The sequence below is a fragment of the Malurus melanocephalus genome, unplaced genomic scaffold (genome assembly GCF_030028575.1).
Source record: "Malurus melanocephalus ecotype Western Australia unplaced genomic scaffold, MMel_1.1 scaffold_216, whole genome shotgun sequence".
Classification (NCBI taxonomy): domain Eukaryota; kingdom Metazoa; phylum Chordata; class Aves; order Passeriformes; family Maluridae; genus Malurus; species Malurus melanocephalus.
In genome coordinates this window covers 823,347-843,693 of record NW_026623448.1, presented here as the reverse complement: position 1 = coordinate 843,693, position 20,347 = coordinate 823,347, and the positions used below count along the sequence as shown (strand labels likewise).

The following is a 20,347-nucleotide window of genomic DNA, read 5'->3' as shown; positions in this document are numbered from 1 at the left end:
CACAAGGAGCTGGGTAATTTCTGTGTTCAACTTAATTGCCTACTAAAAAAAAAACCCTGGTATCTAGAAAATGTTCTAATTTTCACTGGTTCTTCAGGGGTGGCCGTGCTTCCCCCCACAGGCAGAAGGAGTAGCATGACAGACTGCTGCTTTGTCTGCCCTGCAACTCTTAGAATTTGTGTAGATAGTGATCTAGTATTGCATTCTTCTGAAACTACCTTTATCCTCCCAAGGGTTTGATCTCTCTAACCCTTCTTCTCCATGAAAAGAGACACTGAGGAGAGAATGCTACTAGGATCTCTTTCCAATATACCAAAAGTGTCACTCTTGAACAACATATGGACAGGTATTTCAAATATAATTTSTACCTTGAGACTGCTGCAAAGCTGAAAGTGAGGCTGGGATAGCAAAAAAGCTGTGGGCAATCTGAATCTTTATCCTGCCTTGAACTGAATGGACAGGTATTTTCTGAGTTTGCAGGSTGTCTGGGACATAGCTTCAGGTTTGACTCAGCCCAGCTCTGCCCTGCTGTGGTATGAGAAACTCCTGGAGAGTGGTTACCATCAGCTCCCAGTGTTCTTGTCTCCCCACATCTCCAAACCACGTAATTAGGCCATGTAGCCTTTGGCTCGACAAAGGTCTTGGTACGTGACTCAGAGGTTGTGAAGGTTAAGCTCCTGCTGACCCAGCTAAAGGAGGTGAAATTGCAAAAATACATTTTCTGAACCTCACATCTTTTTAAAGACCAAGGTATGTTCTTATTACACTCAGTTATCTGCCTGCAACTCACATAGGGATGAGTGTGATGGCTTTAAAACGGGCATCTCTCACACAGCTGTCTACACCTGAAGATCCTGGTACGTGGTGAGTATTAGGCTTGGGCAGATGTCCTTGGAATAATGGAAAATGGTTGGTGTGTCTGTTGGCAGGGGTTGTCGTGCTACCAAGCTTAAAGATAGTTCAGGTGTGTCTGTGTGAAAATCATGTGGGCAGAGACAGGAAAAAGGACAAAAAGGCTACCTGAGCACTGTTCTTGATGGCTGACACTTTGTGTTCTACATTCCTCTGACGTTCTGAAACCACAGAGTTCTGCAGAGACTTTTCCAGCGGCCCCTGGAACACATTGAACAGATAATTGGCGGATGAGTAATAATAATAATAACAATAGGTGATAGAAACTGTACTGCAAGTTCCAGCACAGAGAGGGAATTCAGAAGGCAGTGTTCAGCCATCTGGAGATTGCTGTAAACACACAGACATGTTTAGTTCCACAGAGTCAAAAAAGATGCAGCTTTAACTTAGAAATCCAAAAGATGAAAAGGTGTGGGTATACTGCAGATATTAAACATCTAGCAAATTAAAGGAACTGAAACATAGATTATTAGATTTTTGTAAAAGATCCCTGGCACAACATTTATAGGAATATGTATTGCATCCATAGGTGATTAAAAAGAACAGATTTCTCTTAAAAATTCTCTCTGGGTTTTAATCATGTAACAATTTCCCAAAAATAAGTTTCATGTGTCATTTTAAATTTCTTTTTCTTCAAACAATATAAAAATCATCAATGCTTTTATAACATATTGGATGGAACGTCTTTTGCATTCCATAATTAATATGAATTGATGCATTGCATAATTTAAAATACACACATCTGTTTTGCAAAGAATAATCTCTTTAAAACCTTTCCTACAGATTAAAGTCTTTGAAGATTAGCTGTGACATGGAAGTCCCTTACAGCAATGTTTCCAGCAGTAGAGCCACTAATGAAGTTCAAATGTGAGTTTAAAGRGCAACATTTGGCAACCCTTAGTGCACACAAATCACTTCAGTGGAATGAGAAGACAGGATTTGGTCTTAAAAGCATGTGAGCAGATTAACATGGAGCAGATTATTGAAATGTAATTCATTACCTGTACAGGCATGCTGGCTGCAGCCAATATTCTTCTTTCTTCTCTTAAGCAGTTTGAGATGATCACTGCTATATGCATGGGATTACCATGATATTTCCCCTGCAAGCACAAGTAAATACAAGTTAAAAAAAATTTCAGAATTCAGGGGGTCCCCCTGGAAATCACAAGCAATATGATGTATTAGTGTCTATGAGCTGCACACTGGTGTGGGTGGAAAAGAATCCCCTTTTCATGTCCTGGTTCAGCCTTTCTGGGCAGCATCAGTTAGTGCCATCATCRTAAAATATTCTTAACAATGTTCCACAGAAATTATTAAGATACAATTCCGAGATGTATATCATTTGAAGATCAAATTGCTGCCCTGGTAACACAGCTGTTTTGAAAGGGCTATCCTCTCAGCCTATTCTAGGCATGATTTTATCACGTCTTCGATTTTCAATAGGATGTTGCTGCTTAGCATGTAGCACTTCTGCCAACAGAAAAGTCTGTAAGCATATCAATATGGTAATGATGCAAGCAGGAAAGCTTCCTCAGCATAAAGCAGAAGACTTAAATTTTAATGTCTATGAACAATTTTTCTCTTTCAAAAAATAATGTGCCTAAGATGAAGGAAAAAGCAACTCTTGTCCCAAGCCAAAGAATGAAAAAAAAAAAAAAATCTCTATTTTTACACCACCATAAATAAAGTGCTGAATCGCTGATGCGTGACTGAGGACTGGGCACAATTTGAACTAATATTGGTTTATTCTGTATTATCAAATTGGAATGATTGCGGACTCTCAAGCAGCTTCTTTTATTGTGATATATTCATTCATTGTTTCTCAGTATCCTTCATGCCTTTCATTCAGTATCATTTATTCAGATACCCTTTGTTCAGTGCTCATAGTGTTTGTCCATTCATCAGAATTAATCCATTTAATTTCTTTTCCTGTACAGTTTCCAGTTCTGGACTTAATCTAGTTTCTCCTCTTTATGAYTAGTCTTTATTTTCATCATATCTTCCTGCCAATCAGAACCTCTTTTATTCTAGCTTTCTCTGCATGTGGCACAATAAGTTTATACATACTTTAATTGATGACAAATCTTCCTTTGCTATCTCATACTAATTGTTGTGTTAGTAACAAGGGTGTGAATGCATCTGGACAGAAATGTGAACACGTTGCTTTAGCATGCAACAACTACCTTGGCATTGAACATACATTTCTAATGCTTCTTGCTAAACTTTTCCCRTGTGCTCTTACATGAAATATGTAATCTGAAATATATTTTGGCTTCAATTATGAAGTAAAGAAATACTATATTAAAAATGGCAGTTTTGGTCATGGGAACTTGGTTCGAKCTGCTTGGTACTAAATACCATGTGTTGGTATTACTGTGGTTCCAGGTATARACTAAGGTGAAAGATCTAGGACTCTTAAAACTAAATAACCAAGGTAGCAGATGTTCCCTTCTAAGGAAGCTTTGATTGCCATGGCATTGTTAGCAATGAAATGAAACTTTGTTTCTACGGTTTCTCAAGTCTTTTCAGGACAAGAAAAGTACATGCGCTGCAGCGCAGCCAGTGTACACTCAAAGTAGCCCCAGTGCTGTGCTGCCTTTGATCTCTTTAAAAGCAGTTCAGGACGGTACTTTACTCCAGCAACCATCTGTATCAATCACCCTGAGGAACGGGAGTTATGAACCTGACTGGTGTTYAGGAGCTTCTCTGTAAACAAGAAGTGGTGAGTAATACTACCCCAGGACACAGGATGCCTCAGATGAAACAGCAAGCACTCCATCCCTGCCTACTCCTTCCTGGGCAGTGAGGGGGGACTTYTGATTAAGGATACACTGCTGATTTCCATGTCAAACACCAATGCCAAAGATCTGTCACTACACATCTCTCCCTGACAGCTCCACGGCTGTAAGGGCGGTAACTATGTTGTTACTGCACACTTCCTTCAGCACCACTACACTTCAGGACCAGTAATATATTCACAGTCCCCTTTTTTGAGCATATTCCCAGTGTGTGTCTCTGTAGGGTCAGGATGTAGCTTTGGGAAAGGAATACAGAAATGTGGGAAACGGCTGTGATCTTTCTGCAAAGAGTGGGGTGTCACAAATTCATGTGAAACTAAGGTCCAACAGCAACAGCCAGGGCAAAATAACTGCTGTGAAGAGTGGTTGTGCTCCTGGCTGTGCTCCAGCCCAGTGCCCAACTCCTTAGGGAGCCAATCCAGCTTGCTAACTGCAATGGAAACAACTCATGCTTTTTTGCTGACTGGGCTGTCTGCCCCTGGGTGGATTGAAGCTGCTCAGCAAAGGATGGGTTTATTGTTAAGGACAGATGCATATGAAGTCAGGAGAGGGAAGAACAGTCCTGCCTTGTTTCAGCTGTTTTCATTAAACTTGTCTCATCCATCTGTACCTTGATTAGAAAGGAGGAAAGTCCTGTTATTAATAAGGTTTGGGATGAAATCTCTGGGGAGAAATCTGCCACTGGTGTCCACTGATGGGCRTATTAATTCCTCAGTTTGCATCTGTTAATTTCTGCTTGTGGCTGTTATYTCTTTTCAGTAGTATAGCAGGGTTTTGTCTTCCCCCTAGATGGTCAGTAAATGACCATGCCACACACTGGTATCTGAATCTACAGTGCCTCTGGAATGTTTAGTCCTGACTGAGCACTACCCAACAGAATTCCAGCACTGCAAGGGTTTAAAGGAGTCCAAAAAAGGCTATTCAAAAAAGTTAAAAAGAAATAAATATCTTTTCTTGGAGCTAGAAAAATGCATTTATGTCAAAGAGGCTCTTTAAAAAAAAAAAATTCTGACAGTGGGATGTGTTAAAATTCCCCACAAAGGATGCCAGTTATTAGGGACTTTCCTAACACTAGGCACTTCATATGCAAAACTTTCAAAAACTCTTTCTTTCTCTCCTTTTCTTTGTTTCATTAAGAGAAAACCATCTGAATCGAGATGGAATGGAAATTCACTTTTCCCCCCCCTTTCTTTTTACTCTATCTCATAACKCTGTAGAAACAAGCTGTCTCTGTAGTGATTCCTGTACTTATGCCTGGCTGGTGTTCTTCTACTCGATTTGGTTTGAGTGGATGCCAAGAASGTCAACAGAGAGCTGCCACCTGTGCTCCTGGAGCAGCCCCTTTTGAACTAAGGGAGCAGAAGGATTGCAACTTGACAGTAATAAATTGATAAATAAATTGTAACACTAAATCTCTCCAGAACTGCAACTTATTAAATAACAATAGATATTAGAAGTCACAATAACCCACGTGTTTGACTCTGGAAAAATAAYAACACTTAAAAATTTTCTGCCTGTGTTTTCTACTTCTCAGCTGTAATTACACTTTGGAATGCACCACTTGGTATTCCCTTATTATCTACTTCCTGCCAGTTTTTGTTGTTCTGTACTTCCATTTTGTCTTTGGCTGAAGGCAGAATTTGTTCATCATGACCTTGATTCTGAATGTGAAAGAGTAGTATGAATTGGAAAATTAAGGAATTTAAATCAAAAATGGCTTGAGATGGGGGAACCCTWACTTAGTGTGACATGAACACCAGCAGCCAGAAGAGGAAGAATAGTGTGGATTCTGTAGTTATACAAAATTATATTAATAAATTTAAATATTTAAGCAGAGAATTTATAAATGTCTTTTGATAAATATCGACAAAGAGAAATTGAGGACTCACTTTTCTTCTATCAAATCAAAATATCTGCTAATATCTGCTCCAATGAGSTCTTATGTGTCATGAGTTACAACATACAACAAATGATCTTCTTTGGACTAGCTTCTTCTCAATAACTACCAGCATCATGCTAAATTTAAGCAAAYGGGAACTTGAACTTTCATTCTGAACAGCTGACAATTTTCTGTGAATGCTGATGACATTTCCTGAGAGAAAACCTTCCTACTACCACCCAGCATGCACTCTTTCTACTCCAGAGACATCTGCTGTGACAGCATCTTACTAGATCATGGAGAAAAACAAAGAGGTATTTCTGCAAAAMCAGTTTGTATGTTATACCACGCAGAGTTTATACCCTTTAGCCAAATTTTAAAACAGCTTGAATTATTTAGCGTATGTTAAAGGTGCACGAAACTGGAGAAGTGCAAGGTTTGATTGTCTAAGTTGCAAGGCCATGGACAAACTTTAAAATTCATATAAGTACATTTTAAAATATATATACTTTTAAAAAGAACACCAAACAATTGTCAGTTTTACATCTGGAATTTACTACTTACTCTGAGAGAAATGAAGAAGTCTAGACCACAGTCATTCTCCTGCTCTTCTTTTTGTCTCATTTTTAAAACTTTTCAAATTGTAACTGATTTTCCAGTGGGCAGCTCTGTCACAAAGTGGATCACTCCCAAGGMACACTATGCTTTTCATGTGTCAAAGGTCTCTACACCCTGTACACACCTGTCAGTGACTACTGGATGTGCACTACGTGAGCAGCTGGCTGTGTTTTCAGTGCTTCAGGCAGGGGATTGGGTGTTAGTTGGGCTCTACCTGTAATGTAGAAGGATGTGCTGGACAACCTTTAGAAAGTCAGTCAGGGGTTTGCCTGGTTATCTCCGTGTTTTCAAGGTGACCTTAAAAAAGGACTTGAGTAGGTTTTGGTGCTTTCCAGTTCTGAAAATTGCTTTAGAATTTGGTTGTGTTTTCTCTTCTTTTCTTTTTTTCTTTTTAATTTTTAGTTCTAAAACCATCAGCTGCATTTTTTTTTTTCATTTCTCCTAGAAAAACCCTTCTTGTGCCTTTTAATTGTATACAATAGGAAATGTACTTGGAGAAATGGAAGTGTTAGCTAATACAACCATTGAAGTGTTTGTTCATATTGAWTGAATGTTTGAAGAAGCTGATGTAAGAGAGGAGAGGTAGGAAACAGCAATATAAAGTCAAGCAAAAATACATTTCCTTCCATATAGCTCACTTGTGATTTTTTTTTTTTTTTACTAAGTCTGATAGTCAGCATCTTTCTGGATAAGCAAACACCTCATCTTTCATAAAATCAAAAACAGGGAGAAAAACCCCCTTTTGCCAATCATTTAATATTTTTTGAAAAAGAAAGATTTGGTTTAGTTTTGTATCTTGAATGTGTGGGTGGGAAGGCACAGCCATACATACACATTTCCCGTTTTCACCTTCAAATATGACAAACAACATTTTGCCTTGATTTGTTTTCTATCTTTGTTCATGCATTCAGGCAGAAAGTCTAATGAAGACAATAGCAGAATATAAAGAAAGCGGTGGCTCTTGTGTTAGCCTGATAAAGGTTAAGAGCTTGGGAGTTTTTTTAAAACTTGTGCCTAAACAGGCAGTATTTTTACTAAAAAATCTTTTTTCTACTAGAAAGATATCTCTGTTTTATCTAGGTCTTTAGGAGGAAGTACCTGCGACACTATCTATTTAGACTGTTCTTTTTGCACTTTTATTTTTAGATTTCCCTTTCCCTCTCTCAAAACATATGAAAGAACTTAAAGGCAACCTCATTGTTTTAGAAAACTCCTATGATGAGTGGGAAGCCCTAAAACACAGGTCTGTACCGTAGTCTTGTAGTTTTCTGATAGCGTATGATGCATAACTTCCAGATGATCAGAWTTTTTCTAGGGCATGTGCAACCAAATTGCAAGAGGCCAAGCTGTAAGAGCACAGTGAATGAGCTGTGAAGGCACAGGTCTTTTTCTCTACCCCTCAAATTCCACTGCTGAGTCCCTCCCAGCATCCACTAAAACCACTCAAGGAATAGTCTATAGAAACAGCAGGTTTCTGAGCAGGTAGGTGAGATATAGCTATAGAAAATACATTTCTGCARAAATCATCATCAAACAGTAGAAATGTAGAGGCAGGGAGGGGTGAATAATGTAGTGAAGTTTCTTATTTGAGATTTATTTGAGAATAAATAGTTTCTTGTTTAAATGAGATTTATTTGAAAGTAAAAAAAAATACTGTCTTCCCTATGAAAAAGGGTAAAACACCAGAGGACAGAGAGGACTGATCCCCACATCCCCCTCCCCCTCTGGGCACAAAGACCTGAGTATTATTAACTAATCTCTCAGGCAGATGTTCAACTGCAACTGGGTTCTTAATACTTCAGAACGAACAAAGCCCACAAGAGGTTATTTAGTTTGCTTGTAGTTTTACTTCTGTCYGTAAGTTAACTCTTATTCATTCTACAAAAACAAACTGAAACATTTATAAACTTTTAGAGCTGTGTTCTTTAAACTATATCTAGAAAACCCCAAATATTTACCTTCTAACAAGTAACCTTTTTCAGTCTTTATCAATCATTCTTTAAACCTTTATTAGCTGACAGGCAGTTGCTAGCAGCAGACACCTAGCTGCTTTAGCAAACAGACTTCTGTGTGGGGTTTCCCATTTGCACGCCAAAATTTTCTGTAAACAGCTTTACTGGTTGTACTGAAAAACTCACTGGGAGCAGTCTAATMCAAATCTGAGTTGTGTTAGACAGCAGGACACGCTGGTTCAAAACATGTGCCCTACTTTAGCATGTTGAGTTGTTGATCTGGCAGCCTGCACGAGTTCAAAATACGTGTAAATAACATTTTGAAATGGATCTTCTGTGGTTCATTAGGAACTTTCTCTATTTTGTTCCATTCTCACCCTTTTGTAAGCTTTAACAGGAAATTGCAACTTAAACATCAATTGCTGTTTCCACTCTTTGCAACTGTTTCTCAGCACAGGKCTTATCAGAATTGTTTGTCGAGCACCAACTGGAATGTCCTGTTTCAGATCTAATGCCATTTTGTCCACTTTCTTTGATGTACTGAAATAAATAAYCTTAGGAATCCTCATGCATGTTCTTTTCTGGTACAGAGGCTTTTGTAAGCAGTCACTTGAACTGAAAAACCTTTATACGTTCATTTAGTTCTACCTGGGCAGTATAACCAAGAACATGACACAGAATCAGGAATGCACTGCTTGAAGTAGCATCATGTAAAGATGTGTTCATACTGCACAGAAACAGTGAATTTTACACAGAAAGAAGTGCCATAATGTTGATATGTGTTGTTTTAGATGATAGAAGATACTTTCAGATGCCTTTTTTTTCCATAAAAACACCTAGAGTTGCGTAGGAGAAATTAATGGAACTAAAGTATTATTTCCCAACTAAGTATGACTTCCAAAAGTTTGCTTTTATATAACTGGCTGGTGCAGATCAGCAGATCTGGTGCTCCTGCTCAACCTCTCCCTTTGGAAGCAGACCCCAAGATGTTAATGGTGTGTGTGCCCACAGACCTGCTCATTTGGGCACAACCCCATTACCCTCCCTCCRCTGATCTTAGGCTCTGACAGGGCTGGTGAGTGGGTAAAGTTCACTAATACCAGAGAATTGGCTGTGAGAATTTAATGAATTTCATGAATATACATAATTTACAGCAAATTGTTCCCCAGAGCACATAGTATACTCATTAACTCAGGCTTCAATGGCAAATGAGCAGAGGAGCCCATCTTATTCCTGAAATCTGTTMTTTCCCTTTTATAAAGAAAGATTTATGTAATCAGATTTCACCTTTAGTACCATAAACAGTGATGTGACACCAGATGCACGTTGCCATTAATGAGAAGAGATTGCTTTCAGATGTTATCTTGAGACTAGACCATAAATGAGGGTTTCAGTTATGAAGGTAGGATGATCCTTGGAATTTCTGKTTTTTTTCCTGATGGGGTTGCCTTGCACCCATCACAGAGACAGTGGCTCTTCAGTTCCTGAGAGCTCATCTGAACCCATGTTTGGGCCAGGCTGCATTTCACAGTGCTGCTTGTCTGAGGAGGGGTCCAGACTTTCAGCTTGGAGTGTGCGGCTGGAAGGACATCCCTAAGCTGAACAGGCAGTGTCATTCCTAAATGGAGTGCTGGGACACTGGGCCACAGTGCCCATCTCTGATTCCCAGGCTCCTCTGAGCCTGTCCTGCCCTGGCTCCCCAGCTGCACTGCAGCCTGGCTGCACTGCTCTAACCCAGGCTGTTGGCATGTGAGTCAGGAATGAGGACAGTGCCTGTCTTACATGAGTGTCTGCATTTCACCAGTCGTCTTTGTGCACTAAATCTGCTCATGGATTGCACAGGAGCTCACATCAGGATCAGGTACACTGCCACGTAAAAACATTCCTTCTGAAAGCGAGGATGTAATTGTCCATGGGCCAAGGTCATGCAGGCTCTTACATCTGCAATTTGGTTCCTAGAAGTGCTAGGCAGCTCTTCAAAGCTTAACATCTGCCCTTTACATTTTGTTGTCATAACAACAGCACAAACCATCTCCTTGTGACTAACCTGTTTTTCTTTTCTCCATCTAGATTTTAAGAAGGAGAAAGAAACATAGGCATAGTTTCCCTGCTCTTTTCCCCAAGCAAACATTTTCTGAACATTTTCTGAACATTTTCTCCCTCTTCCCTTTCCAGAACTGCTGCTGGGGGGAGCAGGAGCTCTGTAGGAAGATGGACAGAGAACTTAACCTTGGAAGTGACTGTGCTGTTCTGTCTCCCCCTGAAGAGCACACTAACAAAAGGCTGCTATGCTGTACAAATGAATCCAATTTACTGACTAGAAAAGTAAGAATAATATAAAAAGCAAATATGAAGGATTTTAACCTAAAATGCTGACTTTGATTTTAATACAATATGTGCCTTTATGCCAGATTAGTGTCAAGAAGAGATGTTTCAATGAAAGCAAGAAATAGAGAAGCAAATTACAGAGTTAGCAGTAACCACATCTGCCTGGCTAAGTTTCTCAACATTATTTTCAAGTGCTTATAACTTTTTCAAATTGCATATTTCCTGGTCAGTGTTTCTTTTTGCCTGCAGATAATTTTGGAAATGGAAGCAGTCTAAGCAGGTACRCCATGTTCCATAGTTACTTCTCTAATGATGAGAGAATAGGGATTRTCCCAGTGTACTAAAAGCAGAGGTACCAGGCAGACTCACCTTCCTGCTTYGACTTCTACTCTTTACCCTTCACAACCCCCAAGGTTGCCCAAAACTTTGTACTGTAATTATGAGGCAGGCAAATTATCTCTTTTTTCACTATTTCCATTCTTATTTTCACAGAACAAGTAACATATTTATGTAAAGATGTTTCAGTTAGCAGTCAGAATGGAAGATTTTCTCAATTTTATAACAAAAAACTCAGAGATCTTTCAGGTGAGGTGTGCTTGGCTGTAGTGCTGGAGACTCTTAGACATAAATGCTCTCTGGATTCAGTAACAGCACCAGGAATCTTGATCCTAAGGAGTCCTTGTCTGTCTAGCAAACAGCTGCACAAGCCACTTATAAAGGTGCATTGTTTTGTCTTCTAAGACTGCTCTTCAGTAACCATCCAGTTTTATTTCTGATTAAACACTGGTCTCTCATTTTGTGTTTTGTCAAGAACTGCAGATTGCTTTTGAATAGCTTTTGTGTGTTCTCTAATTGCTTTTTTTTTTTTTTATTATTGCTATTGTCGTAGTATTTAGGAAGCTTTCCCATAGCTCAACATACCCTGCAGTGTACACAGTGATAAGTGCTGGTTTCCAGCATTATCTGTTTTGTCAAGTATTACTCAATAGGTTAACACAACTTGGCTCAAAATAATGAACAAACATACTCAGATCATGTATTGAGGTTGGACAGCTTTGTGTGTGAGCACGGTGCACGTGTGTCTGTACATCTGTGTGTGGTTCAGAGGGGAAGGAAGAGGAGGGAACTGTGAAATTTCAGAGAAGTGCTTGCACTAGAGAGAGATAAAGGTGGGCTCATGGTAACTAACCTTCAGAGAAAGTCAAACCAACACTGTTCACAGAGACACCAGAAAGGAAAAGATGTTTTCAAAAGCAGCCTTGTCCCCTTTTTAGGAGCCCAGTCTTTCTTTCATCWGTCAGTGAAAAATCTCATTAGCTCTACAGTGTACTATTCCAGCCTCCCTTTTCCCCAGGTGGTGTTGGGACAMAAAGGACCATGGCATTCTACTCTGTACATCAGTCACATTTTTCTGGAGGTGTCTCATGAAACTGTCACAAATTAGCTCAAATTGTGAGAGTTAGGTATCTGCAAGGGCTTCCAGCTGTGGGTGGGAAGCCAAATGCCCATTTCCAAACTTATCATATATTCAACAATAAAATGCAACCAGTGATGCATGAAAAAAATTAAACCCATAATTAGACAATTTGCATACTCAAATTTAAGAACATTACAGAACACGCTGTCCATGCTATGTGTCATGTTCAGGTCACAGTCCATTAATAACACTTGATAGCTGATAACCAGGATAGGCTGTCAGCTGATTTCAACTACTATAGCATTCTTTACTGAGGTACTTTCACTAATCACTGAAGAAATAATTTTAACAGCTGAGGCAAGAGCCTGCTTGTGCAGCTCTATAGAGCATGCAGCCCATACTTTGGCTGAAAATGCATTTATCTTCTATAACTCTCAAGTTGTAACATAGCGTTTTACACAAAAGTCAAAAATACTRGTGTCACAGATTTCTTCAGATAATATCACTTATTTTACTTTTCCAACAATAACAACCCTCCAACACTGCAAGAGCCTGGTCCTACTCCAGCCTATTCTAATTGTTTTGGAAATCAGAATATGGACTGTGGGTGATAGTGTTAAAGGTCAGRAAAAGCTCCAATACTAAAAGTACCATCCAGTTTTTGGTGGTTTACRTGTATATTTTGAAACTGAACGGGTAGTTTTTTGTCTAAATTGATGTTCTCTGCTGTCTTGATGCAACAAAGAAAGGTCAACGTTTTTAGTGATGGGGAGGGGGCTGGTTTTGGGGTTTTTTTGCCTACCTGGAAACATTCCACTGCAATGCTCAAGATTCAGATCCCATTTTATAAGAAGTATAATTCCAGCATCACACACATCCTCTCAAGGAGTTCGTAATGCTGTTCAGCTGTAATTGGGTTGCCTGAACATTTTGGCTTATTCTAGAATTGTGACTCAGACCCTAGCACCTGAGAAACCATTTAATCACAAATCACTTAAAACTCCCCTCTTCTTTCTTTCCTGGAATAAGCCCCCTTTGCTTTGTACTCTTCCTGCAGCACATCATGATGTGATGTCCTATCCCAAATGTGATAGGACTTAGAGGGTTTTAATTCAGGCCATTTTCACAATGATTATTACATGAACTCGCTTSTGTGCACCCAAGGCTTGATTGCTTGGCTTGGTGTGCCAAATTTGGCAGACCATGCAGAGCTGACGCTTCAAGCTTTGGTAAAAAAAATTAGAATAAAATCAATGGTACAAAAGGCAGAGGAAACAATGAGAGACATTAATTTTATAGAGCTTGTGTGTAAATATATACTATTCCTTCTACCTGTGCACATTGTGATGGTATAATCACAAATACACTGTCTTTTAAGCCAGGAATACACCAGTGCAACTGCTTGCCCTGAAATGCTCTTTCCACACATATGCCATCGTGGAAGAATCCTTTACCAAGGTGATACAGCTTTGTGGTAAAGTGTGCCAAGACAATTAGAGAAACAGCCGGATTTCTGCATTTTAGTAAATCTGGCGTTTGAAGAGTACTGAAATTATGAAAAGTGCTGCTACAAAAACCAGAAAAGAAACAAAAAGTGACTTTATTTTTAAATTACAGGAGGCTGCTTGCATAACATAGGATGAAAAAGTGYAGCGATGGAAATAGTGTCATATTTTTAGGAGACCACCTTTATCTTTAGGGATAAAGAGTGGAAAGACACAGACATAAAAAGAACAAAATAATTGACAAAATCATGCTAAGATTTTCCAGACCTGTGTGTGTGTGTGTGTGTGTGTGTGTGTGTGTATGTCTCAATTAAAGAAAACGGTTTGCAAGCAGTGTAATTATCATTTAAGTACTTATGGAAAACACCATCAAAGAAGAGAAAAACCCCCGAACTTTCATTAAACTCAATGACATATCTGCTTTATGCAGAAGACAGATAGATGTCAGGAAGTAGGTGACTAATGAAGTGGAACTCTGAGAATCCTTGCCTTAGATAAACAATTATTAGAGAAACATTCAGCCAGTCAAAATAAATATCATTTTGCAGAAGCCTAACGGAAAAATCCTTTCAGTAATTYGTAACAAATAATCCCAGAAAAGCATAAAACAGCAAACATGCTAATGATTTAGATGGGTTCATTTTTCATGGTGCTGCCTTAAGCCCCAGGCGAGTATTTTATTCTGTAGTTAAATATCTGTAGGTGTCTGAAAGGTGGTAATTACATTTGTAATAAACACGAGCCTCTATAAGGACTCTTATTTGTGAGAGCTCAGTGAAACACAGATATGCACAGAGCTACAAAGTCACAACATTTGTATCCAAGCTGCATGCATTGAAATAGGAATTATTGTTCCACAGACAGACAGTGGAATTATTATTTTGAATTATCTTGTTGAAGGCTCAGTCTTCCCACAGCTGCTGGGAGTCTGTAGCAGTCAGGGCAGCTCTGAGCTGTGCATTGGAGCAAACTGCATTCAACAGAGCTCAAGCACTGCCTCCAGAGAGCAGTAAGGGGGTGCAGTGCAATTTGTCACTTGAAGCAATGACCCACCTGCAGCAGCTTCCTGACTCTCTTCAGGTTGTGTATCAAGAGCAGATTCTTCTCCTGTGACACCCGGTCCAGCTGYTCGTCCACTTGAATTATCAAATTCTGTAAAAGGATCATTGCCATTGCTTCATTGTTGGCTGCAGCTTCCCTAAGAACAAGAACCATGCGTGTTTAAAATGTTGTATGATATGTCAATCTCTCAGCACAGAAAATTATGAACTATTCAGAAATCTAGGCAGCAAGGAAAGGCTTTAAGTATATGGTGACTTGCATATAGTTACTTGTGAATAATTGATTTTTATTGTGTTTTGGGTTTGTTTTTTTTTAATATTCCTGTAGATATTCACCTATAAAAACAGGGTGAGGTGTTAGCACAGACAGTAGAGTCAGCCAGAGGAGACAACCAGGGTTTTCTAGTCTCTGGTCCAGTGAATATTTAAATACTTCCAGCTCACTTGTCAGAGGAAATGGGGCTTATGCAAACTGTCCTTCTCCCTCAGTCACACAGATATAATTTCTGAATTYGCTGCCCAGTTTCAGACAAAGTTGGCAACAGGCTTGAAGTCCAAAAGAGAGAATGTTCTTACAAATTTCATGKAAATCTGGCAGGTTGGTAGAAGAAAGGAATCCAAATGAGTGCCTCTACTGAGGAGAACRGCAGCAATAACTTGCTCCAGGAGGCAACAGCCAGATGGCCAGGCAGCAGATGCAGCTCTTCACACCAGGCACAGATGAACCCTTGCCTGGCCAAACTATTTGGGGATACAGGAAGAATCTGAGGCTACTGATGAAGGGTATGTAGGGGACACAGGACACAAATGCAGACAAAGACAGGCTTTACTAGTTCTGCTGCTYATGGTACAGCTTGGTATGTGCAGGGCAGTAACATTAGAGAATGAAATGAGGAGGAAAAAGCATGGTATCCTTGTCCTTGGGATAGTTTCTGTCCTTGCCTCACAAATGGCAGATGCCTGTTTGAGATACACTTGCTAACTCCAAGTCTGGCAAAAAGGAGATTTTAATCTCTTTTTTTTTAATTACAGGAGTTTCCCATGTTGCCACAGTCCTGTAAATACTGAATCATAAAATGTAAGGAAAGATAATATTCCTTAACAGATTTTTTTCCCCTGCACAATAGTCATCCAATAGTCCTGTGGATATAGCTTGAAAAATTGAGATGTCTCTTTCTGCTAGGACTAATATAATTTTTTTTTTGCATTTAATTGGGAATTTTCTTAAGATGACTATCAAGTGAATTCAATCCAAATTTGTGCATAAATTGACCTCCTAGAGAATAGTTCCTGTAAAAAGCTGGCTTGTTCCCCAGAATTATCCAGCTTTAAATGCAGTTTTGGACAAGTGAATAATTTTATGCTGCAAGAGGTAGATGTATAACATTTTCATTGGAAAATTAATTTGCATTATTTTTTAAATCAATTTTTATTGGATTTTGTTTAGGAGTTAGTTCAAATGTGAAACCTCACCTCCCAATATTCCTTAAGTTTAAATGGCTAAATCCACAGCTAGTGGAACACTATTCTGGGAGTGCAGATGCCTGCACAGTTCCTAATAGACTACCCTAAAGTCTTCCAGAAAACAAAACTATTGCTGGTGGTTGAAATCATAGGAGAGAGAATAAATGAACTCCTACCAGTCCTGGCTTTCWATCCATTGTGCCAGTAGGTGCCGGATTTCCATGGGGAAATTATCATCGTAGAATTGGTCTACCTGCTCCAAAAATTTTATTTCCAGTTGTTGAACTTGACTCCATTGGGACATACTGCAAAAGAAAAGGTTAAACATGTTTGCCACTGGAAAGTGAATAGGAATTACTATTCCAAACTGCACAAATCACTTATTTTCATTGTAGCTCTTCCATATTTTATCATGTTATTTTGTCTTTCAAAGCAGGTGGCACTTGAGTAAATTTGGTCAATTAAAGGGAAGAGGGAGAAAAGTGAGCAAGGCCATTATAAGAAGGTTTGGCTTTTACACTTGAATGGGCACTTTGGTCAATTCCCTTCCTTAATGTAAATGTTTTGCAGTACTTTATGATGCTTATGGAGTGGCAACATTTACACTCTATCTCTCATCAAGAGAAGCAGTTTAGGATTGTAYACTTCAAATCTAGMTAGAACTAGTGAATTCATACCACTSAAACTTTTCYYAAAGCCATAATGGYTGTGTATTKCTGTGCTGTKCCTAAAGCCCCACATTTTCTGTTTGGAGACCACTGCTTTACAACCTAAATCTAATGCATCTTCTCTATTTTAAATTGCCATAGAATTGTATTTGTTATTGCAGAAAGAAAAAAAAAGGTAAGCATGAAGTCATATCAAAATTATAAGACAAGCAAAAGTAGCACCACTTGATGACAAGATCTGAAATTCTTAGCGAAAAAACTGTCCCAGGTAAGTTTTGCCTGTATAATGAGATCTTGAAAGTAGAAGCTTGGTTCTTCTAGATTTTAGGTGGGCTGAATTAACATCTGCTACTCTCCATGGTCAAAAGAGGTTATTTTAGGTGAGCAGAATGTGCATGAGGACAYCTTAGCCTGAGTGACTCTCTCCACTCATGAGAGAGTCCATTCCCTAGGGTTGCACCCTGTCATTATTAATTGCACTGATGAAAACACCATTTTCATTGTGATGTTTTCAATGCAGAACAAAGATAAAACGTTGCCTCAGGGCAGGCTATGCCRGGCTGTAATCCTGGATGTGGCATGTGGATAAAAAGTCAGTGGCAGGGTTAAGAACAGACCACCCTGGATGAGCAGAGARGAGGGATGCTCTGGGACCTGTGCCYTGGGATCTCAGTCCTCAWGTGGACCCTGCCAACACCCTGATCCCATATCCCATCTTCCCTTTCATCTATTTGTTCATGTTAACAAAAGACACAAAATCCATTCAGGGGCGAAAGACTGAAGTGGGTCAACAAATTATGGATCTATTTGTACATTTTTGATAGAAACTTTTCCTGAAGAAAAAGACAAGATTTCATCAAAATGGACATTTTTGTAGAAAGCTGACCTTTTTATAAACAGCTTTTCTATTTCCAGTTCTGAAGCGTAGTTTCAGAATGTCAACAGTTTTAAATAGAGAAGACAGCGTGTTTTTAATGCTGTGGTCTTTCATTTTGCATTTTTTTTTACAGTCAGAGAAAAAAAAAAGTAGTATCTCAAGGTTTAACAGAGTTCTGAGTACTTAGTCATGCAAAAGTAAAAGTGACAGATTTTAGTTTCTTCTTAACAAAGGCTGATGGGATGATTCTGTATGTGGTAGGAAGGACACTGTRTATAGTATCAGTGGAAATGTGCCCAGTGACATTTCCCTCCTCTTTATTACTTCTATTCTGAGAGGAAAAATATTGCCTGAATATTTATTTTGTTTCTTTAAATTGCTGAGGAGGAGTAAGGAACACGAATGTTTTGCTGTCTCTGTTGCTATACTGATAGTTGGAAAAAAATCCCAACCCTTATTTCTGCATATACATACACGGAATCAAATCATAGTGCATTAATAATTTATAGAATAGAATCACAGAATCATTGAGGCRGGAAAGACCTCCAAGATCACTGAGTCTGACTGTAACTTTTTTTCTGAACTTACACTCCAGGAAAAAACCTCAGATTTATAAGTCTGTTCACTTTCAGTGGGAGTTTTTATTGTAATTGCTAGTGATTTCTGGTGATTATGACCTCCTAAAAAGATTAGCAAGGAAAYGTAATATTTTTATCTAAAGCAAAACAAAACATAAAAAGGCATGATTTTGTCGAGCCTGATCCTCCTTAGGCCTTCCATGTAAGTTGCAGGGATGCTCGCATGCACAAACTCTTGCTAAGCCCACGGGTAGGTTTTGTTTTGTCCCTGGGATTTTTGTGACACGCTTTTGCACAGAAGTTTTCTCAGGGACAGCTGAAAAGGTCGGGCAGTTGTACCTCATTGTGAATGATGCTTGAAGAGGACCGAAAGAAAGTTTTCAGAAAAGATGGGGCAGTGAGAGGACATGGGGAATGGGCTCAGCTTGAAAGAGAGTAGGCTGAAGTCAGACATTAGAAAAAAAAAATCTTTGCCTTGAGGGTGGCGAGTCACTGGAACAGGTTGCCCAGGGAAGCTGGGGATGCYCCATCCCTGGAGGTGTTCCAGGCCAGGTGGGATGGGGCTCTGAGCAACCCGCTCTAGTGCAAGTTGGAATGACCTGATCTTTAAGGTGCCGTGCATCCCAAGCCATCCCGTTCCCGGCAGGCGGCTGTCACGGCGGGGATGGCGCTGTGTCCAGCCGCACTCCGGCCAGCTCAGGCCAGCCCCGGTTGCCCCTGGAGCCCGTTCCCATGGCCCCGCCCGTGCAGAGGGTCCGAGCCCGGCGCTCGGTGCGCTCCTCCCCGCCCCGCAGCCCCACTTGCCTGTGCCGGTCCGGCCGAGCGCCGCCGCCGCTGCCGCCCGCCTCCCCCGCCCCGCCGCTTTATCGGCCGTGCCCGCCCCCGGCCCGGCCCGGCAGCGCCTTCCTGTGCGTCAGACCCGCTGCTCCGGGACAAGCCGAGAGTGGCGACACTTACCTGGGACAGCTCACAGCGTGCCGGGAGCTGTTTGTCTTCAGGAGGCTGAAAAATACACAAAATCTTTCCCGTTCGCGCTCTGAGAGCAGAGGGCTGTGTTCCCGCCGCGCTGGGGAGCCAGTGGCATCCCTGGGGACTCAGGGTCTACTGCTCCCCYGAGAACCATGGTGTCCCCACTGCCCGAGCTCTGCTCACTGAATGCCAGTGAAAAGGCAAAGGGCAGTTCTTGGAGGAGTGGGATAGTAAAACAAAGCGTCTTGTGGCTTAGGGACACAGAGGTTGGACAGAACTTCCGACAACATCGAGTCTTAATCTTTGAATATCCCCATATCAACTTAAAAGCCGCAGTCAAGTTTAATGCCTCCAGGAACGGTGGCTCCACCACTTCCCTGGGCAGTCCATTGCAATGCTTAGCCAGCCTTTCCAAGAAAAAATTCTTCCTGATGTTCAACCTGAGTATCCCGTGGGGCAGCTTAAGGCTGTGTCCTCTCATCCTGCGGCCAGGCAGAAGAGGCTGACCCCCACCTTGCTACAACCTTCTGTCAGGTAGTTGTAAGAGAGTGTCTTTCTGCAGCATTCCCTATTGCAGGCAGTGCCTGGGATGCAGGAGCTTCAAAGATTTGATCTTTGTCCTAAGGGGTGAATGATCAATATCATATCTGCAAACAGCAAGAGAGACGTGTTCCAAGTATCTTTTTCCTAAAGAAGCACATTGTTAGAACGAGGACTTTTGCAATTTCTGATGTGACACTGCTGAAACCAGAGTGAGTGAAAAATGCTGAATTATTACCATGTCAAAGCTATCTCACCTCAGCGCAGAGTGGTAGGATCATGGCTCTGGTGTGACCTGAAGCAGCTGCAATATGCCCTAAAGTGAATCCTTTGAACTATTGTTTTGTTATATTTTTGACTTTACCAGGAATTGCAGCCTTGAGCAAGGATTTTCTGTGCCAGGCTGCACAGACATGGAGAAGAGATGCTCACAGAACCTGCCAAGGAGCTGACTGAGTGTATTACACTCTGTGCACTGGGAGGAATGTGCAGCCTTGTTCAGGGGAAAAATCCTGGTGCTGGAGATGTAGTTAAGAGGAATGTGTGTGTCACCACTGATGCACATTTGTATTTTTTACACAGRACAGAGGGAGGATTAGAAGTGAGGTGAGGAGCTTTAGGTAACTTCTAGAAGATCATATACAGGTGTCAGCAGCTGACCCATGTCTGAATATTAGCTGGGTAGAAAGCATACTCACCATAGGTGTTTAAAATGAGATTTGGCATTATCTTTAATAGCATGTAGCAAATTTTCAGGTGCATTTGTATAGAGAAAGACCGG

The 20,347-nt window shown here is 40.4% G+C and overlaps 1 protein-coding gene across 1 annotated transcript in view; it reads right to left on the bottom strand.

Annotated features, from left to right (window-relative positions):
- STAT4 (signal transducer and activator of transcription 4) overlaps positions 1–18,902 on the bottom strand; it is a 40,229-nt gene extending 21,327 nt beyond the window's left edge. The window contains 5 exon segments of the mRNA XM_057374109.1: positions 1,021–1,113; positions 1,914–2,012; positions 14,463–14,607; positions 16,111–16,239; positions 18,862–18,902. Of these exon segments, the coding sequence (XP_057230092.1) occupies positions 1,021–1,113; positions 1,914–2,012; positions 14,463–14,607; positions 16,111–16,238 (465 nt within the window). The 5' untranslated portion in view covers position 16,239; positions 18,862–18,902.
- Positions 18,903–20,347: the final 1,445 nt, after the last annotated feature.